This window comes from Monodelphis domestica, chromosome 2 (genome assembly GCF_027887165.1).
Source record: "Monodelphis domestica isolate mMonDom1 chromosome 2, mMonDom1.pri, whole genome shotgun sequence".
Classification (NCBI taxonomy): domain Eukaryota; kingdom Metazoa; phylum Chordata; class Mammalia; order Didelphimorphia; family Didelphidae; genus Monodelphis; species Monodelphis domestica.
In genome coordinates, this window is record NC_077228.1 from 274,159,939 (window position 1) to 274,179,420 (window position 19,482).

General features: G+C 40.8%; 2 protein-coding genes across 9 annotated transcripts in view; one reads left to right on the forward strand and one right to left on the reverse strand.

Moving 5' to 3' along the window:
• Positions 1–348: 348 nt before the first annotated feature.
• On the reverse strand, positions 349–9,275 carry LOC103106036 (translation initiation factor IF-2-like). Of its 2 annotated transcripts, XM_056818129.1 has the most exons (3): positions 3,381–9,275; positions 2,899–3,009; positions 349–1,221 (listed from the first exon to the last, which is right to left on the reverse strand). In XM_056818129.1, exon 1 carries the CDS (start codon positions 9,254–9,256, stop codon positions 8,267–8,269), a length of 990 nt encoding a protein of 329 aa, XP_056674107.1. In that variant the 5' UTR covers positions 9,257–9,275; the 3' UTR covers positions 349–1,221; positions 2,899–3,009; positions 3,381–8,266. The 2 variants fall into 2 exon arrangements, with proteins under 2 accessions (XP_056674107.1, XP_056674106.1); XM_056818128.1 differs by having other exon boundaries at positions 2,899–9,275.
• BRPF3 (bromodomain and PHD finger containing 3) overlaps positions 8,839–19,482 on the forward strand; it is a 34,380-nt gene continuing 23,736 nt past the window's right edge. For 4 of the 7 annotated variants that reach the window (XM_007483772.3, XM_001378743.4, XM_007483774.3 and 1 more), the window contains exons 1-4: positions 8,839–8,971; positions 12,443–13,883; positions 16,348–16,504; positions 19,101–19,232. In XM_007483772.3, the coding sequence (XP_007483834.1) occupies positions 12,478–13,883; positions 16,348–16,504; positions 19,101–19,232 (1,695 nt within the window). In that variant the 5' untranslated portion in view covers positions 8,839–8,971; positions 12,443–12,477. The remainder of the gene's footprint in view (positions 8,972–12,442; positions 13,884–16,347; positions 16,505–19,100; positions 19,233–19,482) is intronic. The other 3 variants (XM_007483773.3, XM_056818126.1, XM_056818127.1) reach the window with 1 other exon arrangement.

A 19,482-nucleotide genomic window follows, 5' to 3' on the forward strand; every position in this document is an offset into this window, starting at 1 on the left:
GAAAAACCAGCTTAGAATTCATGATTATTTGCAAAACATTAGGGAAAAGATGAAAGATTATGAGCAGTATTGACTCATAAAACAGTGGAAAACAATCCAGGAGAAAGCAAGCCTATAGAAAGATTGGCATGAGGTCCCAAAAAAGACAACTATGGATGAAACTGGAAGGACAAATAGATGTCAAATAGAACAGATCTATCAGATCTATAGTGTTTCTAGTGTCATCATTTATGACAGTGGAACCACAGTAAGACAGCACCTCTGTATCTAAAATACCATTCAATAAATTCCAAAAGGAAAAAAAATCATCTATCATTACAAAATAAAAGATGACTGAAAAAGCACCAGTAACTTTTAACTAAGATGTTTATTTTTTTCATGAAAATATCAAGAAGATTTCAGAATGGAACAGGCAATCTTTTCCAAGTGATTCTCTACAGCATAGATTGTCTTTACCATCACATAGAACTTGGACTAGGACTGTGAGTCTATTAGCATTGGGAGTTCCAGGAACTTTCTTTTTGAATGTAGATAGTTACCTCTTCAAGTCTTAGAGAGTTGCCTGGGTCACTGAGAGGTTAAATAACTTACTGAGGATCACATAGTCAATATATGTCAATGGCAGAACTTGAACCCAGTTCTTTTGGACTCCAAGGCTATCTCTCGATCCATTATACCACACTGCCATTGTTAACTCAATATGTGGAATATAAATTCTTGCTATGCTTATGGTTTATTAATCATCAGTAAGGCATTTGACTTGTTAGTCTTCTACATGATTCCCATACAGATAAAAAATTATATAAGATTCTTTGGTGGATGCAGCCACAGAGAACTTTGTTCAACAATCCTCTGATTATCAGTATCAAATAAGGTATAATAGAAAGACGATTTGCAGTAAATGAAGATGTCCTCAACAAAGTCCAAATGGAATTCTCCCTGGATGGTGAGGTTCTCCAGCTGTCCTGTTGGTGGATGACATTTTATTAATTGCATTGAGCCCCCATGCAAGATGTGCTCCTCTCTGAATTCTCTTCGATTCATTACTGTCAATGGCAGATATCCATGGCCACTCCGAAGAGATCAACTTAGCAAGTAAATGAAGGCTGCATATTAATCAGCTTACAGCATGCAGTTAGTAAGCAACCTAATGAGTTAGTCTGTTGGTACACATGTATGGAGCAGATACTGCAGACATAGTAAACTGGGCTTAGAATCAATCTGGAAGAAGAAAATGAACAGGATCACATTTGGGAAACAAGCAAGCTACTGCATTATTCTTAATAATGCTTTTCATAAGAGTAGTTTAAAAGAGCTCAGAAACATATGAATGGAAGATGTGGGTCAGTCATGAAGCTAGGATGAGGAATAACACTTTGTGTGGTATATTGATAGTGATGAAATATTAAAAGAACTAGATCCTTCATTGTAGTGTAGGTTCTCTTATTTAAGATAGACACAGAGGGTAAAAAGGCACAAACAAGTTTTTATCTTTAATCCTACCAAAAGAATTATCTATAGTTCACTCAATTATTGAAGTCCAGAAAGATCAAATGACTGAAGTTCATATAGCTAGTTAGCTGAGTCTAGAACCCATAGTTTGTTGCTTTTCCCACTATATTCCATCTCTCTTAAGAGAATTATTCCCCATTAAAAAAATAGTAAGATCATAACAAATGGGTAAACTTTGTTACATTGTTATAAAAAGTGCTAAAGGTAGAAAATCATCATCACATACAGGAAAATCTTACTGTTAAGATTTGAAATGTATATTTTATACTTAGTGACTTCCTATGTAGTCAAGAGATGTAATTTAGTAGAAATGTTAATGGGTAAAATAAAAACATGCTGTATTCCTTCGAATTTACACTTGCCACATCCTAACTTCAGGCTCATGGATGAGCATTTCCAGGATAGCAAACAAGAACCTATTCTTGACTAGAATCCAATTCTAAATCACTTTACAGTCATGATGACAATGTTTCCAAGGCTGGTTTCAAACAACTCAAAATGCCTGAAATTGAACTCATGTTCAATTCAAATGCCAGCTTCTTCACAAAACTTTGTTATAATTTTATATGTGCCTCCTCTAAAATCTTAACTTCAAGCTCCATGAAGGAAGTGTAAGCTCAACAAATATTGACTGAATGAATTAATCTTGTTGGCAATTACAACACTCTTCAATAGGTCATCACAAGCTTAGAAAACTAGAATTGGCTTTTACCCTTTCTCTTTGCTTCCCATATTCAAACAGCCACCAGAGTAAATTCTGTTACTTCTTCCCCTGGAAAGTAGGATTCAAAGGTCTTTCTCCTCTATTCTACTTAAACAAAAAATTAAACTCATCTTCCTTCTGTCTTAGTATTGGTTCTAAGGCAAAAGAGAGGTAAAGACTAGGCCAGATGTGAATCCAAGACCTGCTGTCTACAGGCATGGCTCTCTATCCAACGAGCCATCTAGCTGCCCCTCACTATCACTTCTTTCATTCAGGTCCTCATTATTATCTCAAGACTAGTTTACTACACTCATCTCTTTACTGATCTCTTTTAGGAATGGCGGCCTTACCCACTCCATTCTAAACCATGCTCAGTTTCCAGGAAACTTTCTTAAAAATCATTTTGATCACATCTCAACCTGGCTTAATAATCTTAATTCCTTATTGCCCATCAAATCTAAATTCCATATTTAACTGCCTTTCATCCCAATACTAATCTTAATTTATACTTCCCAACAGAATTATTCTAGGTCTAGATCTGTTTATACATCAACAATTGTTCTCTTTTTAGACTCTGCTTAGTAGGGTTGCCTACTTAGCATCACCATTCTTTTTTCCCCCCAGCAATATTTTATTGTATTTTTTTCTCAATTACATGTAGAACTTTTACCATGTTTTCTTACATATGCATGTTGTTTCTTCTCTTTGTATAGCTTGTCCAGCATCATTATATGCTTGTAACTTTTTTTAGCTGTTTCCTTTATGTGCATTTTGTCTTTCCAGTTAGAAGATTCCTGAGAAGAGAAACTAAACAGTCTATTAATAGGTATTGTCCATCATTTTAAAATCTTTTTTGGATATCTTTTGTTTTTACATCATTTAGATTTGGTTCAGTAGATAGAGGGTCTTGAGACAGGAAGATTCATCTTTCAGAGTTCAAATTTTTTTTTTTAATGAACTTCTTACTTTCCCAGTATTGACTCCAAGGCAGAAGAGTGGTAAGGGTTAGGCAATGGGGGTCAAGTGATTTGCCCAGGGTCACACAGGTGGGAAGTGTCTGAGGCCAGATTTGAACCTAGTACCTCCCGTCTCTAGGCCTGACTCTCAATCCACTGAGCTACCCAGCTTCCCCCCTCAGAGTTCAAATCTGAACTCAGATACTTACCATCTGTGTGATCTCTGGGCAAGTCATTTAACCCACTTTGCCTTAGGAAAAGATGCAATCTTATACAATGGGAAAAAAAGTCATAGAGAAGTCAATAAGGATGGGGATCAAGAAAAAACTAATGGACTTAGTAACTAGAAGATGAATAGAAATTTTGAAGAGGGTAATTTCAATTAAATAAATATAGAAGTCAGATTTCAGAGGGTTTAGAATCAAATGGGAGAATAATTTCCATTCCCTCTATCTCTGTTCTTTCCCAGACTATGTCCCTATATATGCCCTTTCTTCCCTTCATCCTCTTGATCCATTGGTGAATCTGTTCAATGCTACACTGTATTTTCCTCTTGAAGTAATAAGCACTTAAATGATCGTTGACTGGAGCACCAATTGCAAATTCCTTTCTCAAAGAGTTTAGTCATGAAAGGGAGAGATATGTTGGAAGGCTTGGTAGAGAGGGTCTGGTGAGGGTTTTTTGTTTTTTTTTTTAAGGATGGGGGAGACATAGGTATGTATGAGGATAGAAGGGAAGCTGCCATGAGAGAGGAAGAGATAGATTGGTGAGTGGAGGTAATAGAAGTGATCTACAGCTAGGTAGTGTAGTGAATAGAGCACCAAACCTGGAGTTGAATGGACCTGGGTTCAAATTTGCACTCAGACACTTTATAGCTGTATGACCCTGGGCAACTCACTTAAACCCCATTGCCTAGTCCTTGCTGCTCTTCTTTGAATTGATTCTAAGGCAGAAGGGTTTAAAAAAAAAACAGCACAGTCTCTGCCTTTAAAATGTTTACTCTTAGAACTGGATGTAGATCAAAGCATACCATCTTTCACATTAGTTTATTTATGGTTTTATTTGGGGGTTTTGGTTTTATACGAGTATTTGTTTACAACAATGACCAATTTGGAAGTATGTTTTGCATGATAATACATGTATAACCTAGATCAAATTGCTTACCAGCTCTGGAAGAGGGGAGGGAGACAATTTGCATCTTATAATTTTGGAAAATGTATGTTGAAAATTCTTATTACATGTAATTGGGGAAATGAAGTATCTTTGAATAAAAAAAGTGACAAGAGATATAATGGGATCATTTGTGCATGTGGAAGGGTTTATGTGGCAAAAGAAGGCTCATTATCTTCATATCTTCTTGTGTGAAGATAGTGATTGAAGGCATCTGAGTTGGAGGGAAAACTGATATGAACCAGGGGTGGGAGAGTTGAAAGATTTAAAAAGCTGTTGTAGTAAATGGAATAGTGAATCTATTAGGGAGATTTAAAATGATTACCTGGACCCAGTCAGCATGGCTTGAGGAAATAAAATAATCAATTGTGACACTATTATTAAAAAAAAACCCAACTACCCTCTTTGTAGAAAACATTGAAGCAAATCTACTCTGATTTTTTAATCAAATCATATCCTACAGAACATAACACATGATAAAAGCTTGGGGAAAATGACTAGTTTAGAAAAAATTGGTTAGTCCTGTCCCCAACACAAGCAATAATGAATTCCACAGAACATTGAAAGTACTGTTATAATTTTGCATAATAAACACAGAGCTAGAAATTGTATTCACAGTTTCCATTTAAGATTAAATCAACATGCCAGTTTTCTACAGTGAATTTGCTGCAAACTTAAACTGAACATTGTAGTGAAAAATGTCATAGTCTCACTTTCACCTTTACCCCTTTTTTCTTCTAAGTCTTTAGATAATTTCATAATGCAGTATATTGTTTAGGTAAGGGGTTTAGGAGCATAAGTGACTTTTTTTCAATGAAGAGTATGGAGTTAACTGTCCTTGGAAGTCAGAACCACAAAGCTGTGAACTTTTTCCCTTCTTGCTTAGAATACAAATGCATACTATTAATATGTTCTGATATACCCACAAGGAGAACCAGAAAGAATGATCTAGAATAGTAGTGTCAAATTCAAACAGGAATAGGTGGCAGCATGTTGACTTGTTTTAAAAATGTAATTTTAACTGTTTTATTAATTTTTTATTTCTTAATTATTTCTGCCAGCACAGCTTGACACTTCTGTTCTAGACCATGCCTATTTTGAATGCAAAATAATTTTGTATTTACTTTCATTCCAGTTTTAAAAGTTAACATGATTGTAATTTTATTTCAGTTATTAGCTTTCTATATTTATACAAATAATTTTTATAAACTATTTTAAAAGACAAATCCTTATTTGTTGAATTTTATTGTTGACTGTCTTAGTGGAAGGCTTGGTGAATGAATTGTTGAACTTAAAACTCATTAAAATAGCTAGGGAGTAAAGTGAATTAAATCTAGTGCCTCTGGGATTTGATACATGTTCCAAATTTGTTTTTAATGGCATAATTGTTCCATTGGTTACAGTGTAAGATTACATCATGAAGAACTTGTTATATATGTGGTTACATTGTAATAAGAAACCAATGTCAAATGTTAAAATTTAAAGTGAGTAAAAGTCTTAAAGTATTACCATTAAAAATGGAAGCTGAAAATCAAAGAGGCAAAACCTCAGGCTCAATAAAATTCTAAGATGAAAAGTTTTAATGAGGAAAACTGCAAGGCACAAATATAATTGTCTTGCAATTTATCCTCATTGCACTTCAATATCTCTTTCACTCATTGTTATGTATTTTTCCCCAAAGTGTTCATTCGTCTATTTTGATATATCCCTTTAAGTATCACACAGATGGTAAGAATATCTGTCAAAAGAAAAAACATTGGTATAGATTTACAGGGAATATACTTCATATTTTTCAAAGAAAGAAGGAATTAAAGTTATGACCACTCTTAAAACAGATTTTTTTTCCTTGAGTAAACATTCTGGTAAAATTATAAACTGAATTCTTCTTTCCCATTGACTTGTACTATACAAATTGATTTTCCTTTTCTGCCATTTATCCTTCCCAAGTTCTTGCATGAGGAATGTGAGGCCCAAACAAGTGGAATAGTTAAGTTGTATACTACAACAAAATCTTGTGTTTGTTTTGTCATGTAACTCCCACTCACTCCAAAATTTCCTTTTCCTGACTTTGACCTCTACTCTCTAGTTAATGACCTTTTTTTCACCTTCTACCTCAAGTAGTAATTTATTCTATGCCTGGAAATATTTAGTCAACATTCACACCTTCCTGAATTTTGTTCCTCACCTTTTGCTTTTGTGGATATTTATGCTTTTCATTATACCTAATGTAGGTAGTGGTAGTCTCTCGGTGACCGTAACATGCTATAATCTGACCTGAAATTTCTTTGTGTTTGATGCTTCATATCTAGGAGGCTTACAAGCACTGGAGTATTTTGCAAGTCAGTTAACTCAGCTGTTGGTTGTCATACACTTCCTAATGGTTCCTGTATTTAGATTTATGCAGAGAAAAACAATTCTAAGTCAGACTGTTCCACAAATGCTTTAGTCATCCAGTTACAAGTGAAAACATTCAAGCTATGTCATTCTTCATGTACCAAGGTATTATGGGAATATTTTGCTGCCATTTAACTACTGGTACTTAATCCACACACATGTAATCTATTCAAGGAAGAAGGGATGGCAGACTAATAGATGTAAATAATTTGACCTTTTCTTCTCTTAAAATGTTTTGTCAATGTGTAGGACAAACTACAACTTAAACTGAGGTTGCTATTTATCAAACTTTAAGAATTCCATTTTTTCTAAATAAAATGATCTTTTCCATAAACAAAATAGAACAGAGGACTATACTTGAAACCCTGAATCTCTAGGAGACAGCCTGTTTTTTCTTTTAAGTATGTAATAATTTCAAGGTAATTTTCAAAGCTGTTTTGCTTTTCTTATATTAGCTTCTGCTGATTAAAAAAAATGCTTCCATGAGCCTAGTTTTGTTTTCTCCTGGCAACCTATAATAGAGCCCTCACTGCCTTACCAGCCCTAAATGAAAAAAAAAAAACTTTTACAAAATGCAGAACAAATCAACTCATTCCTATGTTAGGTAAAAAGGGAAAAGGACTTTCCTTTTTTTCTTAAGATGAAACAAGGTATCATTAGCTCTTATTTAAGTGAGGTTGGCACTCAAACTTTTACAGCTACTGTATTTAAATATGGAAGAGGAGGGTTTCCAAGCTAGTTACAGAAATGTAGCTTAGGGGTTAAAACTTTTAATCTTTTCATTCTCATACATATCCCTCCCTCAGCATTACATACTATCAAGTTCAAGGAATAATTTTTGAATTTATTTAGGCTAACTGATTGGCTTTACCTATAAAAAATATAGGTAGAGGTCTTCACTGCTGTGCTCAAAAAGGGGTGGAAGCAATCTATACTTATACAGAAAGCAATTAGATTTTGAAGGTATTAAACCTTTGAGGAAGAGGAGAGGAGAATCACTTTTCTTTTCATAGGAAAGTGTCTGGCACATAGTAGGGGCTTTATAAATTGCTAAATGACTTAGGATCTTGACTACAGAGCTGGTCATGTGCACAGGCGAAACCTTTCAGTTTATATTAATATAGAAATCTGAGGGAGAGGGGGTGTGTAGGGAACTTAGTGTGGATTGCGAACGAGTCCTAGAGACCAGAGTGGGTTCAAATTTGACCTCAGACGTTTCCTGGCTGCCTGGGCAAGTCATTTAATCCCCCCTTGCCTAGCCTTTACAGCCTCTTCTGTCTTGGATAAACATTATCTATTCTAATAAAGAAGGTAAGGGTTTTTTTTAAAAAATCTGAGGCCCAGAGTGATTAAAATACTTTTTCCTGGATAGTTGTTATTTGAATCCAGGTTTCCAGACTTCGAAATCTTAAGGTCTCCCCTCGATACTTCTCGTCATTCTCCCTTTCCTGTCCCCCTAGGTATAGCTTAGTCGTCTTACCCTCCTAAAGAGAGCTGGAAGGGACCTAAAAGTATTTCTTCTGGCACTAGCTCATTTTACGGGTGAAGAAACTGAGGCCCAGAGAGGAGGAAGTGACATGCCCAAGGTCACCCAGGACTTAGCCCTACCCCGGGGGCCACCTCCACCTGCTGGAGCTCGGAGGCGGGGGAAGGGCCGAGTCCCTGGGGCCGAGGCCGCCCCCATCTCTGGCAGCCACCCTCGACTCCCCGCAGCGCGGAGGGAGGGGCGGGCGGAGGAGGCCCGGAGGCCGCCCCCTCCCTTCCCCGCCATGGTGTCCGCACCGCCACCGTGAGGCTGAGGGAAGGACCGTGCCCCCGTGGCGGAGTCGACGGTGACGGGGCTGCTCGGGCTCCCGCTCCACTCCAGCAGCCGCTGCTCCCTCTCTCTCGGGAGGGCGACTGTGTGGGGGGTTTTCCGCTTTTTCGGCGGCGGTGGCGCGGGAGGGGAGAGAGGGAGGGAGGGAGCGGGAGCAGGGGCGGCGGCGGCGGGGGGAGGCCGGAGGGGCGGGTCCTGCCTGGGGGCTGATCCCTCCCCCCGCGCTGCCTCCCCTGGCCGGGCTCCGTGGCGGCAGCAGCGGCGGCAGCTCCGGGTCCCGTCCCTTTCCTCCCCTTCCCTTCCCTTCCCCTCCCCTCCCCCGGGGAGCAGCGGCCAGTGCCGAGGACGCGGAGGAGGTGGGAGAGCGGAAGGCTGCCGCTCCCCGGCCGAGGTGCCCCCGAGCGGCCGAGCCAGGCAGAGGTAACGGGGGCCGCGAGCCCGGGCGGGGGCGGGGGCAGCAGGGCCTGCGGGGCCCGGGCGGGGGGGAAGAGAAGGGAGGGGAGGGGCCCCGAGGAGGGAGGGGGAAGAGGAGGATTCCCGCCTCGGGCGGCGGCGGTGGCGGCGTTGGTGGCGGTGGCGGCGGCGGCGGCGGCTGAAGAACCGCGTGACTCCTCCCCAGGGGCGGAGGCGGCGGAGGCCCGAGCGGACTGAGGGGGAGGGAAGCAAAGCTGAGGAGCGGGACCCCCCTCCCGCCGCCGCCGCCATCTTGTCTCCCCTGGCTCTGGAGGCTGAGCGGGGAAGCCCCGCCCCTCAGCTCTAGCCCCGCCCCTACCACGCCTGCCGATTGGAAGTTGCAGAGGATGGCCTCGCCTCCTCCCGGCCCTTGGTCCCGGGCTTCCGGGATTGGCAGACTGGCTGGCCAATAGGGTTGCAGTACTTCTCCCTCGCTTTATCAGTCTGTCTCTTCTGTCTGTCTGTCTACATATCTTGCTCCTCTCCTCCCCCCACTCTTCGGGAGGAGATATTGTTTCCCGCTGGGTTTTTCTCTCTCTCCCCAACAGGGTTAAAGATTCTTCTAGAAAACGTACCCTCTTAAAGGGGCAGGGAGCTCAGCTAGAGTCGACCTCCCTGACCAAAGTGTCAGGTCTCAGGAAGCTCCTTTCTGCACCTACTACGTGCAGGGCCCTGCAGGAGCAGGTGGAGTGAGAGGCCTGATTATGGCGGAACTCCCCTTCCCCAGTTCCCCAGTAACCCCTAGGGTTGTAGAGGGAAGGAGGATAGAGAACCATTGGTTCGGATTGTTTTTTTCATTGGTGGGGTGCAATCGAATTGTAAGCTCCTTGAGGGCAGGGAGATGGCTAAACTTGTTCCTGTTTGGTATAGATTTAAACACTACTGGTAGGAGGATGCACCTGGGACAGAAAGGGTCTTTAGAGGCTAACTCTAGTCCCAGACAGTTTATGGACAAGGAAACCGAGTCCATTGAAATTTAAATAATTTGTCACTTAATTGAACTACTTAGTCTTCCAACTCCAGAACCAGTGATTTCCCCTGCTTCTTTCCCCTATACCTCACCTAGTAGATAATGGAAGGAATATTTGGAAAATTCAGAGAGGGAATTATGTTGTAAGACAACCCCACCTCCCCACACCTAGTAGCTGAGAAAGCTGGTGGTTTTGGGGAGGCGGATAAAAGAAACACATAAAAAAAAAAACACATAAAAGAAAGCACATTTGGCAAGACAGGCTGGCAGCAGCATCATGTGGCATAGATTACCTCAAAGGCATATGGCATTTTTAGGACCTTTTAGCTTGTGTCAGACGTTTCATGTCCAGCTCAGAGGCCTCTATACTGGGCAGTCCTCCTTGATGGTTTTCTTCATCTTTCCACCTTTCCTATACATAGTACCCAGGATGAATTGTTGCCAGAATGATTGGGTTGTTACTTGTGTCAATCTTAGGCTACTCTTAGGGTAGGTGATGTTTTTAACAGTGATACTAATTACATCTTATTAAGGGTTATAAACTGACATTCAAATAGTTCTTTTTTAAGCCTTTACCTTCCGACTTGGAGTCAATACTGTGTATTGGTTCCAAGGCAGATCAGTAATGGCTAGGCAATGGGGGTTGAGTTGACTTGCCCAGGGTCACACAGCTAGGAAGTGTCTGAAGTCCCATTTGAACCCAGGATTCACATCTCTAGGCTTGGCTCTCAGACTATTGAGGCACCTATTTGCCTCCACCCCCACTCCCCAGAATGGTTCTTCATCTTCTTCAAGACAATTTTATATCCATTATCTCTTTTCTTCCTCATAATAGCACAGCGGAGGGAGGTTTTATTACTATTCCATCTTATAGATGAAAAAAATGGAGGTACAAAGAGGAAAAGTGACTTGTCCAAGTTAATATAATACATTAATAGAGGCAAAACTACAAAACAAAATCTTTTTTATTATTTCCCCATTCTCTTTCTAGAATAGTGGCATCTGGATGTTTTTCAATCTATCAATAAGGTGGCATTCCCACTTCACAGATAATATGGATAATATGACTTATTGATCTTCCTTTTTCCTTGGTGGAATTATAATAGATATTTATAGAGTACTTTAAACCTTGGGGGAACTGATGATAGTTGTTTATAGTTTATAGAGTGCATTAAAATATGCAAGATACTTTATATTTTAGCCTCACCTGTGAGGTATGTAATACATTTAGAAGCATTTGTTATCCCATTTTCTAGCTATTGTCAACTCAGGCTACCAGACTCTATTTTCAGGGGATATTATTTGGTATGGGTACCAGTGGGAGAACCAAGAATTTCACTGCCAGCAATTGTAGTTCCCTTCCTTCAAGAATGCCTAATGGAAAACTTTAGAATGCTGTATGAGGGTAGAACAGTGTATGTGTTTTAGAAGGGGACATCTTTTGAGGTATAACATGCATGGATACCTAAACCAGAAAGATAAAAAACAGAAAAAAAAACTAAACTAATCTTCTAATATTGATGCAAAAATATTAAATAAAATATTAGCAAGGCTATTACAGTGATAAATCACAAAGATCATGCTCTATGGCCAGGTGAGTTTTATATTGGGAAAACAGGGATGGTTAAATGTTAGGAAAACTATCAGCATAAAAGAGTTATAACATGCAGTAAGGGGCATATCAATCCTTTGCTAGTTTCTGATTAAGAATGGGGATTTTTTTGGTGAGTTTCCAGGGTTTCCAGACATATCTTCAGGTTTCTTTTAAGAGCTAATATATAGTTAAATTATTTCAGATTCTGTGTATGCAGTTTGAAGTCTGAATCAAGAAGGGAGACATTTAACAAATAGGTGTGGTACTGTGCATAGGTTATGATTCTAGAAGTAACAATATTGTATAGATACCTGTGAAAAGTTAGTGTGTTGGACTTGGAATCAATGAATTTTGATTTGAACCCTAGATCTGTGTCTTCCTTTATAAAATGAAGATAATAATACTTGTACTCTCTACCTTATAGGGTTATTGTGAGGAAAGCACTTTATACACCTCAAAAATCTTGATAGAAATGCTAGAGGCACTTGGAATAGTAGATAGAGATCTAGCCTTAAGAGTGAGGAAGATCTAAATTTAAGTCCTACCTCTGACACTTACTAGGCCAGTGACTTAACTTAGTGCCTCAGGCAACTAAGAGTAGGTTTCAGAACAGATGCTAATTTGTACTGGTAGAGGATTTTTCATCCCTAGGAGTTCCCTATACCAGTGAAATCACAAGTTTGATCCAAAGTAAGACAATAATAACACAAATACCCATGACTATTTTAATGTTAAGTGTAGAGGAGACATGAAGCAGATGTGGGCTTTTTGGTCTCTTAAAGGAATATTTTCTCATGTTTGGAACTGTCCATTATCTGCTACTTGCATTCCCACGTCTACCAGCTTACATTTCTCTCTTGGCTTTTTCTCTTAGGCTTTTTTTACTCTTAGGCTCCACATACTTGGAACATGAGGAAGCCTCGAAGGAGATCACGGCAGAATGCCGAAGGCAGGCGTTCTCCATCCCCCTATAGCCTCAAGTGCTCCCCAACTCGAGAGACACTGACTTATGCCCAGGCACAGCGAATTGTGGAGGTGGACATTGATGGACGATTGCACCGAATCAGCATCTATGACCCTCTGAAAATCATCACTGAGGATGAGCTGACAGCTCAGGACATCACCGAATGTAATAGCAACAAAGAAAATAGCGAACAGCCTCTGTTTCCTGGCAAGTCCAAGAAAACCTCTTCAAAAGGCAAGAAAAAGGAGTCCTGTTCCAAGCATGCCCCAGGTACCTCCTTCCACCTGCCCCAACCCAGCTTTCGAGTGGTTGACTCCTGCAACCAGCCTGAAGCCCCACCCCTCCCTGCTGCTTACTACCGCTACATTGAGAAGCCACCAGAGGACTTAGATGCAGATGTGGAATATGACATGGATGAGGAGGACCTGGCCTGGCTAGACATGGTGAATGAGAAGAGACTGGTGGATGGCCATGGGACCATCTCTGCTGACACATTTGAATTGTTGGTAGACAGACTAGAAAAGGAGTCATATTTAGAGAGCCGAAGTAGTGGGGCTCAGCAGACTCTTATTGATGAAGATGCTTTTTGCTGTGTCTGCATGGATGATGAGTGTCACAACAGCAATGTCATCCTCTTCTGTGACATTTGCAACCTGGCTGTGCATCAGGAGTGCTATGGGGTCCCCTACATTCCAGAGGGACAGTGGCTTTGCCGATGCTGCTTGCAGTCCCCTTCCCGCCCTGTGGACTGTGTTCTTTGTCCCAACAAGGGTGGAGCCTTCAAGCAGACCAGTGATGGGCACTGGGCTCATGTAGTGTGTGCCATCTGGATCCCTGAGGTCTGTTTTGCTAATACCGTGTTTTTGGAGCCTATTGAGGGTATCGACAATATCCCACCAGCTCGCTGGAAACTGACCTGCTACATTTGTAAGCAGAAGGGCCTGGGTGCTGCTATCCAATGCCACAAGGTGAATTGCTACACGGCCTTTCATGTGACATGTGCCCAGCAGGCTGGGTTGTTTATGAAGATAGAACCCATGAGAGAAACCAGTCTAAATGGTACCACTTTTACAGTGCGCAAAACAGCTTACTGTGAGGCCCATTCCCCCCCAGGCACTGTGAAGAAGGAGATCCTCCCTGTGGTCTCCAGTGAGGGTGGGGAAGAAGATGAGGCAAAGGAGGAAGGAGAGGAAGAAGAAAGCAAGGTCATAGTGACCAGTGCCCCGAAGAGTGCCCTAAAGAAGAATAAAATGAAAGTAAAGCAGAAGATCAAGAAGGAATCGGAGGACCCAGCAAGGGATTCATCTGCAACAGCACCCCTGGTAACTGTGACACAGATCCCATCCTGCAGGTGAGCTCTAGCCACCATGTAGGCAGTAACATAGATCCAAGTAACCATTCTCTGGGAAATCTGATTCAGTCACCTTGGGGAGTTAGAGAAAGGGAGGGACAAGTCTTCCCTTGGACTTAAAGTCCTTGAAAAAAGGAGAGATCTGGCCTCAGACACTTCTAGCTGTATGACCCTGGGCAAGTCACTTAACCCCAATTACCAAGCCCTTACTGCTCTTCTGCCTTGAAACTGGTATTTAGTATCAATTCGAAGACAGAAGGTAAAGATTTTTTTAAAAAAGGAAAGATCATTGGATATACAGATATCTGAATACACACCCCTATTAAATCAGACAGAATCAAATGTGCACTAAGGAGTCCAGCAGAGAACTGTCAGTGGTAATGAGGATGTTCTTGGACTGATGAGGAGAGTTGCAGTTTTGAAGAAAAGGTGCATATTTAGGGGAGTTTCCTTGGAGAAAGACTTAAGAATGAATATTTCAATAGACTTCAAAATGTAACAACCTGAAAGAGTCTTAAAAATCTTTTAAACCAATCCCCTTTATATTTGAGTTATCTACCTCGAAATGGAGAAAGTGACCTGCTCAAGACCACAACTCTTTTAGTGGCAGAGCCAGCCAAGTGCTCAGATACCTAGGTCTTCTAGTCCATTGGTCTATCACATTTTTTTCATAGAAAAGTAGAGGGAGGATGGAAAAGGAAGAATTAAACCAGGGGCATATATGCTGTATTAGATCACTGAGGGTATAATTTGAGAGAAAGGCACTAACCCAAAGTTTATATAGTATCCTAAGATACTGAGTTTTGACTTCTGCCCTATTTTATTCCTTTGGGGTTCACATCTCCTTTATGCTGCTTGCTGCAGTACAGGAGTGAGCAGGCAGGCTCAGATTTTGGCTCATATTTCCAGAGTTGTTATACTTCTTTTTCCTTTAAGCATGCTTTCTTTCACCCAACCTTTGCATTCTTTTGGGATCCTTGTGGGCAATTGGTTCAGAGAGAGTGTGAGAATAAGAGTAGTATTTGCTGCAAGTTGTAGAGTTGGGAGTGGTCTAAATATTGGGGGTCTAGATTTCAAAGTTGTTTTTTGTTGTTTTTTTAGTACCATGGCAGGTTTGGGTGGGTTTTGAAGTGGGAAAAACCTGGATGAAAAAGAACACCTTGCACGGTTTAGACCTATGTAAATGCTTCATTTTTGCCATTTGCCATCTTGTAAAAACTGGCCATCTTATTCTTCATTTTAGGAGGGCCAGCTTGCTCTAGGTCAGTGTTCTTTCCCTAAAAATTATTAGTTTGAATCTGGAGGCTAAGACTTGGGCTTCTTACTTTGTAGAAGAAAGGAAGACCTTAATGAGGTTTCTAGAGTCACTAATATGCTTTTAGACCTCAATTTTTTTCACTGGATCAAAATTAGGCAAAATTACTCCAATGTTATTATTAAGAACTCCAAACATTAGGATGTCTCTAAGGGGGTCCCACGTAGCCCAAATGATACTACCATTGGTTTAACTTTCAATTTTCCTGTGTTACAAGATATTATAGTATAGGAGATAGGATGCTAGCCTTGAGATCAGGAGACATGGGTTCAAATCCTAACTCTGACACTGAGTGACCATGATAAGTCACATAGCTTCTTTAATCCATTTTTGTCCTGGGGACTTGAATATCTGTTTTCTCTGTCTCATAGGGTTGTTTTGAGGAAAGCACTTCCTTAAACCTTAAAGAGTTATGGAGTTAGGTGACTCCGTGTATAGAGTGCCAGGCCTAGGGGTAGGGAGTCCTGAGTTCAGATTTGGCCTCAGAAACTTCTTAGCTATGTGACCCTGGGCATGTCACTTAACCCCCTTCTCCTAGCCCTTACCACTCCTTTGCTTTAATTTTGATTCTGAGACAGAGGGTAAGGTTTAAAAAAAAGTATTCTGTATTTCCTCTATGTGTCATTAACAATAGGAGGTAGGGGTAGTGCCATTATTTTCTTGTAGCCCACTACCTCTACCTACTCCCTTTGTTGCATTCTTCAGGGATATCAGGACCTGCTCATAGTTTAGTTACTCAGTCAGCAAGCATTTATGAAGCATTTAATAACCGTAAGACATTGGGTGTACTAAGCTTCCTCCTTGCTCAGCCTTCCTCAGAGCACTGAAGAGTTAATGTCAATAGGAACGCTTCCAGTTGTGGTTCCATTGTGGGACATTGAGAAGACTTAGGTTGAATTCTGGTAGTAAAAATCTAAGATACTTAGATTTTGGATACTTTGGATACTTGACTTTGCTATTATCATTTCAAATCTTTCTCTGGAATGAACGGTTTGGTGATTCAACAAGTCCTCTTCTTGTCTCTGTTCTACCATATGTAGTAGGAGACCAAGGTCAGGATGGGGACTTGGGTGCCCTGACCCAGACTCCCCTCCAACTCTGAATACTAGTCTATCTTGCTTCCTGCTCCCTGTCTCTACTCTCCCCAAGGTTGAACAAGATTTGTAGTGGGCTTTCCCTACAGAAGAAGAACCAATTCATGCAGCGACTTCATAACTACTGGCTCCTGAAACGACAAGCAAGGAATGGTGTTCCACTCATCCGGCGCTTACACTCACACCTTCAGTCCCAAAGAAATGCCGAGCAGGTGGGTGAAGAGTTAAGGGGAAAAAATGGAAGCATATCCAGACATATGGTATGGGGTGGTGGAAGCACATGTGGTTAGCCCCTATACTGCTAAAGTGTGGCAGCCCACAGGGTAGACTCTTGCCCTAGGGATTCATAGTCAGTAATTAGGAAGCTGATCAGTTTGTACTGTTGCCCTTTAGGCAACCATATGGATGCCTCTTCCAGCTGGCAGCACCCTCCCCAGAGGCCAAGGCAGGTTTGGTGGGGGATAAGCTTCAAGGGCAGGACTAAAAACTGAGTTAGCAGGCCTTGTAAGGCAGCAGAAACATAGAGAAGTGGGACATTGAGCTTGGAAACTTTAGGGGGAGGGGAGAAAAAAAATGGACTTATATGATATGTAGTCTTGTGGTCATTCCTTCTCAATGTCAAAGTTTTTCCCTTTTTACTTATTCCTTTCCTTAGGCCCTGGATGATATGTGTGCTCTCAGGCAGGGGTACAGGTAGTATTTGGCAAATAACTATTATCTTATTGAAATATTTACAAAACTCCAAATTGATTGCCAGTGAATTAAGTTACAAAAATTTTTATATACCCCAAAAGAAAAATTAATCACTTTCTTTCATATTTTCATGTACACATGTATAGAAAACTCCAGATTTTTTTTCTTTAATATTGCATAGGGGAGTACAGGAATATTTACTGAAAAACTAAGGGGATATTGGTTCTGAAAACCTTGAGAATCTCAACCATATGCCATGATAGTGAAGAAACTTTCATTGATTTTATTGCCCCTTCTGGTTGCTGCCCAACTCCCCCTACTCCCCCTATTTGTAACCATACTTCTCTATGTTTAATCTCTCTTTTAGGAGCTTTCAATTTAGCTTCTTACTTCCACCCAACTGAAATTGCTTTCTATAAGGTCACAATGACCCTCTTCTTTGGATGAACCAGTACTAGCTTTATTTAATGCTATGTTGCCATCTCTTCCCTCATTTCTGTAACATGATCTCCTGGTTTTCCTACCTCCTTGACAACTCCTTTTATTGATGATGCTTCCTTTTAATTGTGCATTCACTGTGGTTCCTTCTTTCCTCCTCTTAATCCTCTTTGGCTCAACAATCTCATCCGCATCATATGTTTAGAACTCCAAATACTGCCACCTTCCCAGCCCTGACTTTGTGTTTTCTTTCTTGCCCCACTATCTCCAGTTTACTATAGGATATTTCTATTGTTGCTTATCCCTCTACACTTTTTGAAAATTAAAATTGAAAATTTGAAATAGAATTTTCTCAACCCTGTCAAGGTCCCCTCCACTGTACTGAGTTTTCATGGTAGGTCCTCAGATGTGGAGTTGGAAGGGACCTTGAATTTCACCTAGGGGAATTTCCTCATTTACAGAGTAGGAAACTCAGATCCAGAGAAATGAAGCGTTTTATCTAAGATCACACAGGAATCACTTGGAATCAGAACTCATGACCAACACCACTCATTCCAGCACTCTTCCCTCTATATCAATGCCTCTCTGCTTGGTTTTTCTTTTTTCATTCTTTGTGTGTTTTCCCCTTCAGTCATTTACTAAATCTAATCGATTCCTCCATTTATAGCATGTTAGGTTTGTTTCATCATTTCCATTCTTTCCATTCCTATCCCATCCCAAGACCTTGTTACCATTACTCTAGTGGCTTCTTAGGAATATTTTTTGATTTCAGGTTCTTTGCTACTTTAGGGGAGCCTTAATTAAATATAGCTGCCATAGGCTGATTCAGAAATCATTTTCACTATTCCCTGTCCAGAATCTAGAGAGGTTACTTGCATGTCAGAATATTCTGGAATGTTAGAATGTCTCAAAAAATCCCTCATTTTACAGAGGAGACCCAGAAAGGAAAATGACTTGATCAGAGTCATAGGCAATTAAGTCTTTTGACTCTTAAGTTCAGTGCTTTTTCTACTACTCTATACTAACACCTCAGCTTGGCATTCAAAGACCTCTATCTACTGATTTTATTTCTTTCTAACCTCGTCCTTGGTTCTTAATTCCATGCCTCTTGTCTAGTTGTTTCTTTTTTTTTTTTTTGCAATTTCATGTCTATTATTACCCTGTAAGAACCAACTCATTGGTTCTTTGAAACCTTCCTTGATGAAGCCCATCATTTTCTGATGATCTTTTGATGCTTTTTTTTAGCATCCTACACCCCTTCTACTCTTCTAAAAAAAAACAAACCCAAACTCCAATGTGCTTAATAAGAGAACAACCTAGTCTAATCTCCACTTGGGGAAAATGACTCCCCTCTCTGTCCCTGGTCATATTAATGACACAGCTGCCATTTGGTGGTCTTAGAGGCAACTCCTATGTTTCTCTTCAAAGGTGTCTCTTGTATGGTGATAAAAAATTCATAACTACAGTGGAAGCACTTAGCAGCCTTTGGGCATAACATTCTTTTCCATTCTATAGCCTTTTTAGGCCAGACTTGAAGATTTGACACTGACTATAGCTGAATACAGCGGATGAGAAAGGAGAAGGGAATTTTTCTGCCAAGGTCTAGGGAGGAGGTTGATGTCTACAGAAGGCATGTGTTTCCCACATCCCCCCCCAGCTCCTCCCTTTGTTTCCTAGAAGGAACAGGACGAGAAAACCAGTGCTGTAAAGGAAGAGCTCAAGTACTGGCAGAAGCTCCGACATGACCTGGAGCGGGCTCGACTGCTGATTGAGCTGATCCGAAAGAGAGAGAAGCTCAAGAGGGAGCAGGTAAGAAGGAACAGCTTCCTTCCCCTAAGATTCCATATGTTGGTACAGAGAAAAGCCAGGAACAGAATCACTAAATCCCAAAGGCCATTGAGTGCCATCTGAATTCACTCTATGACCACCCAACAACAGCTAGAGATAGGGAGCCCACATTTTTCTGAGGCCTTTGGCTTTAGCACATGTGTAACTCATGTGTTGGCCTTTTATTCCTTCTCTAGAGGTGTCAGGATTGTGGTGTGAATAACATTCTTGC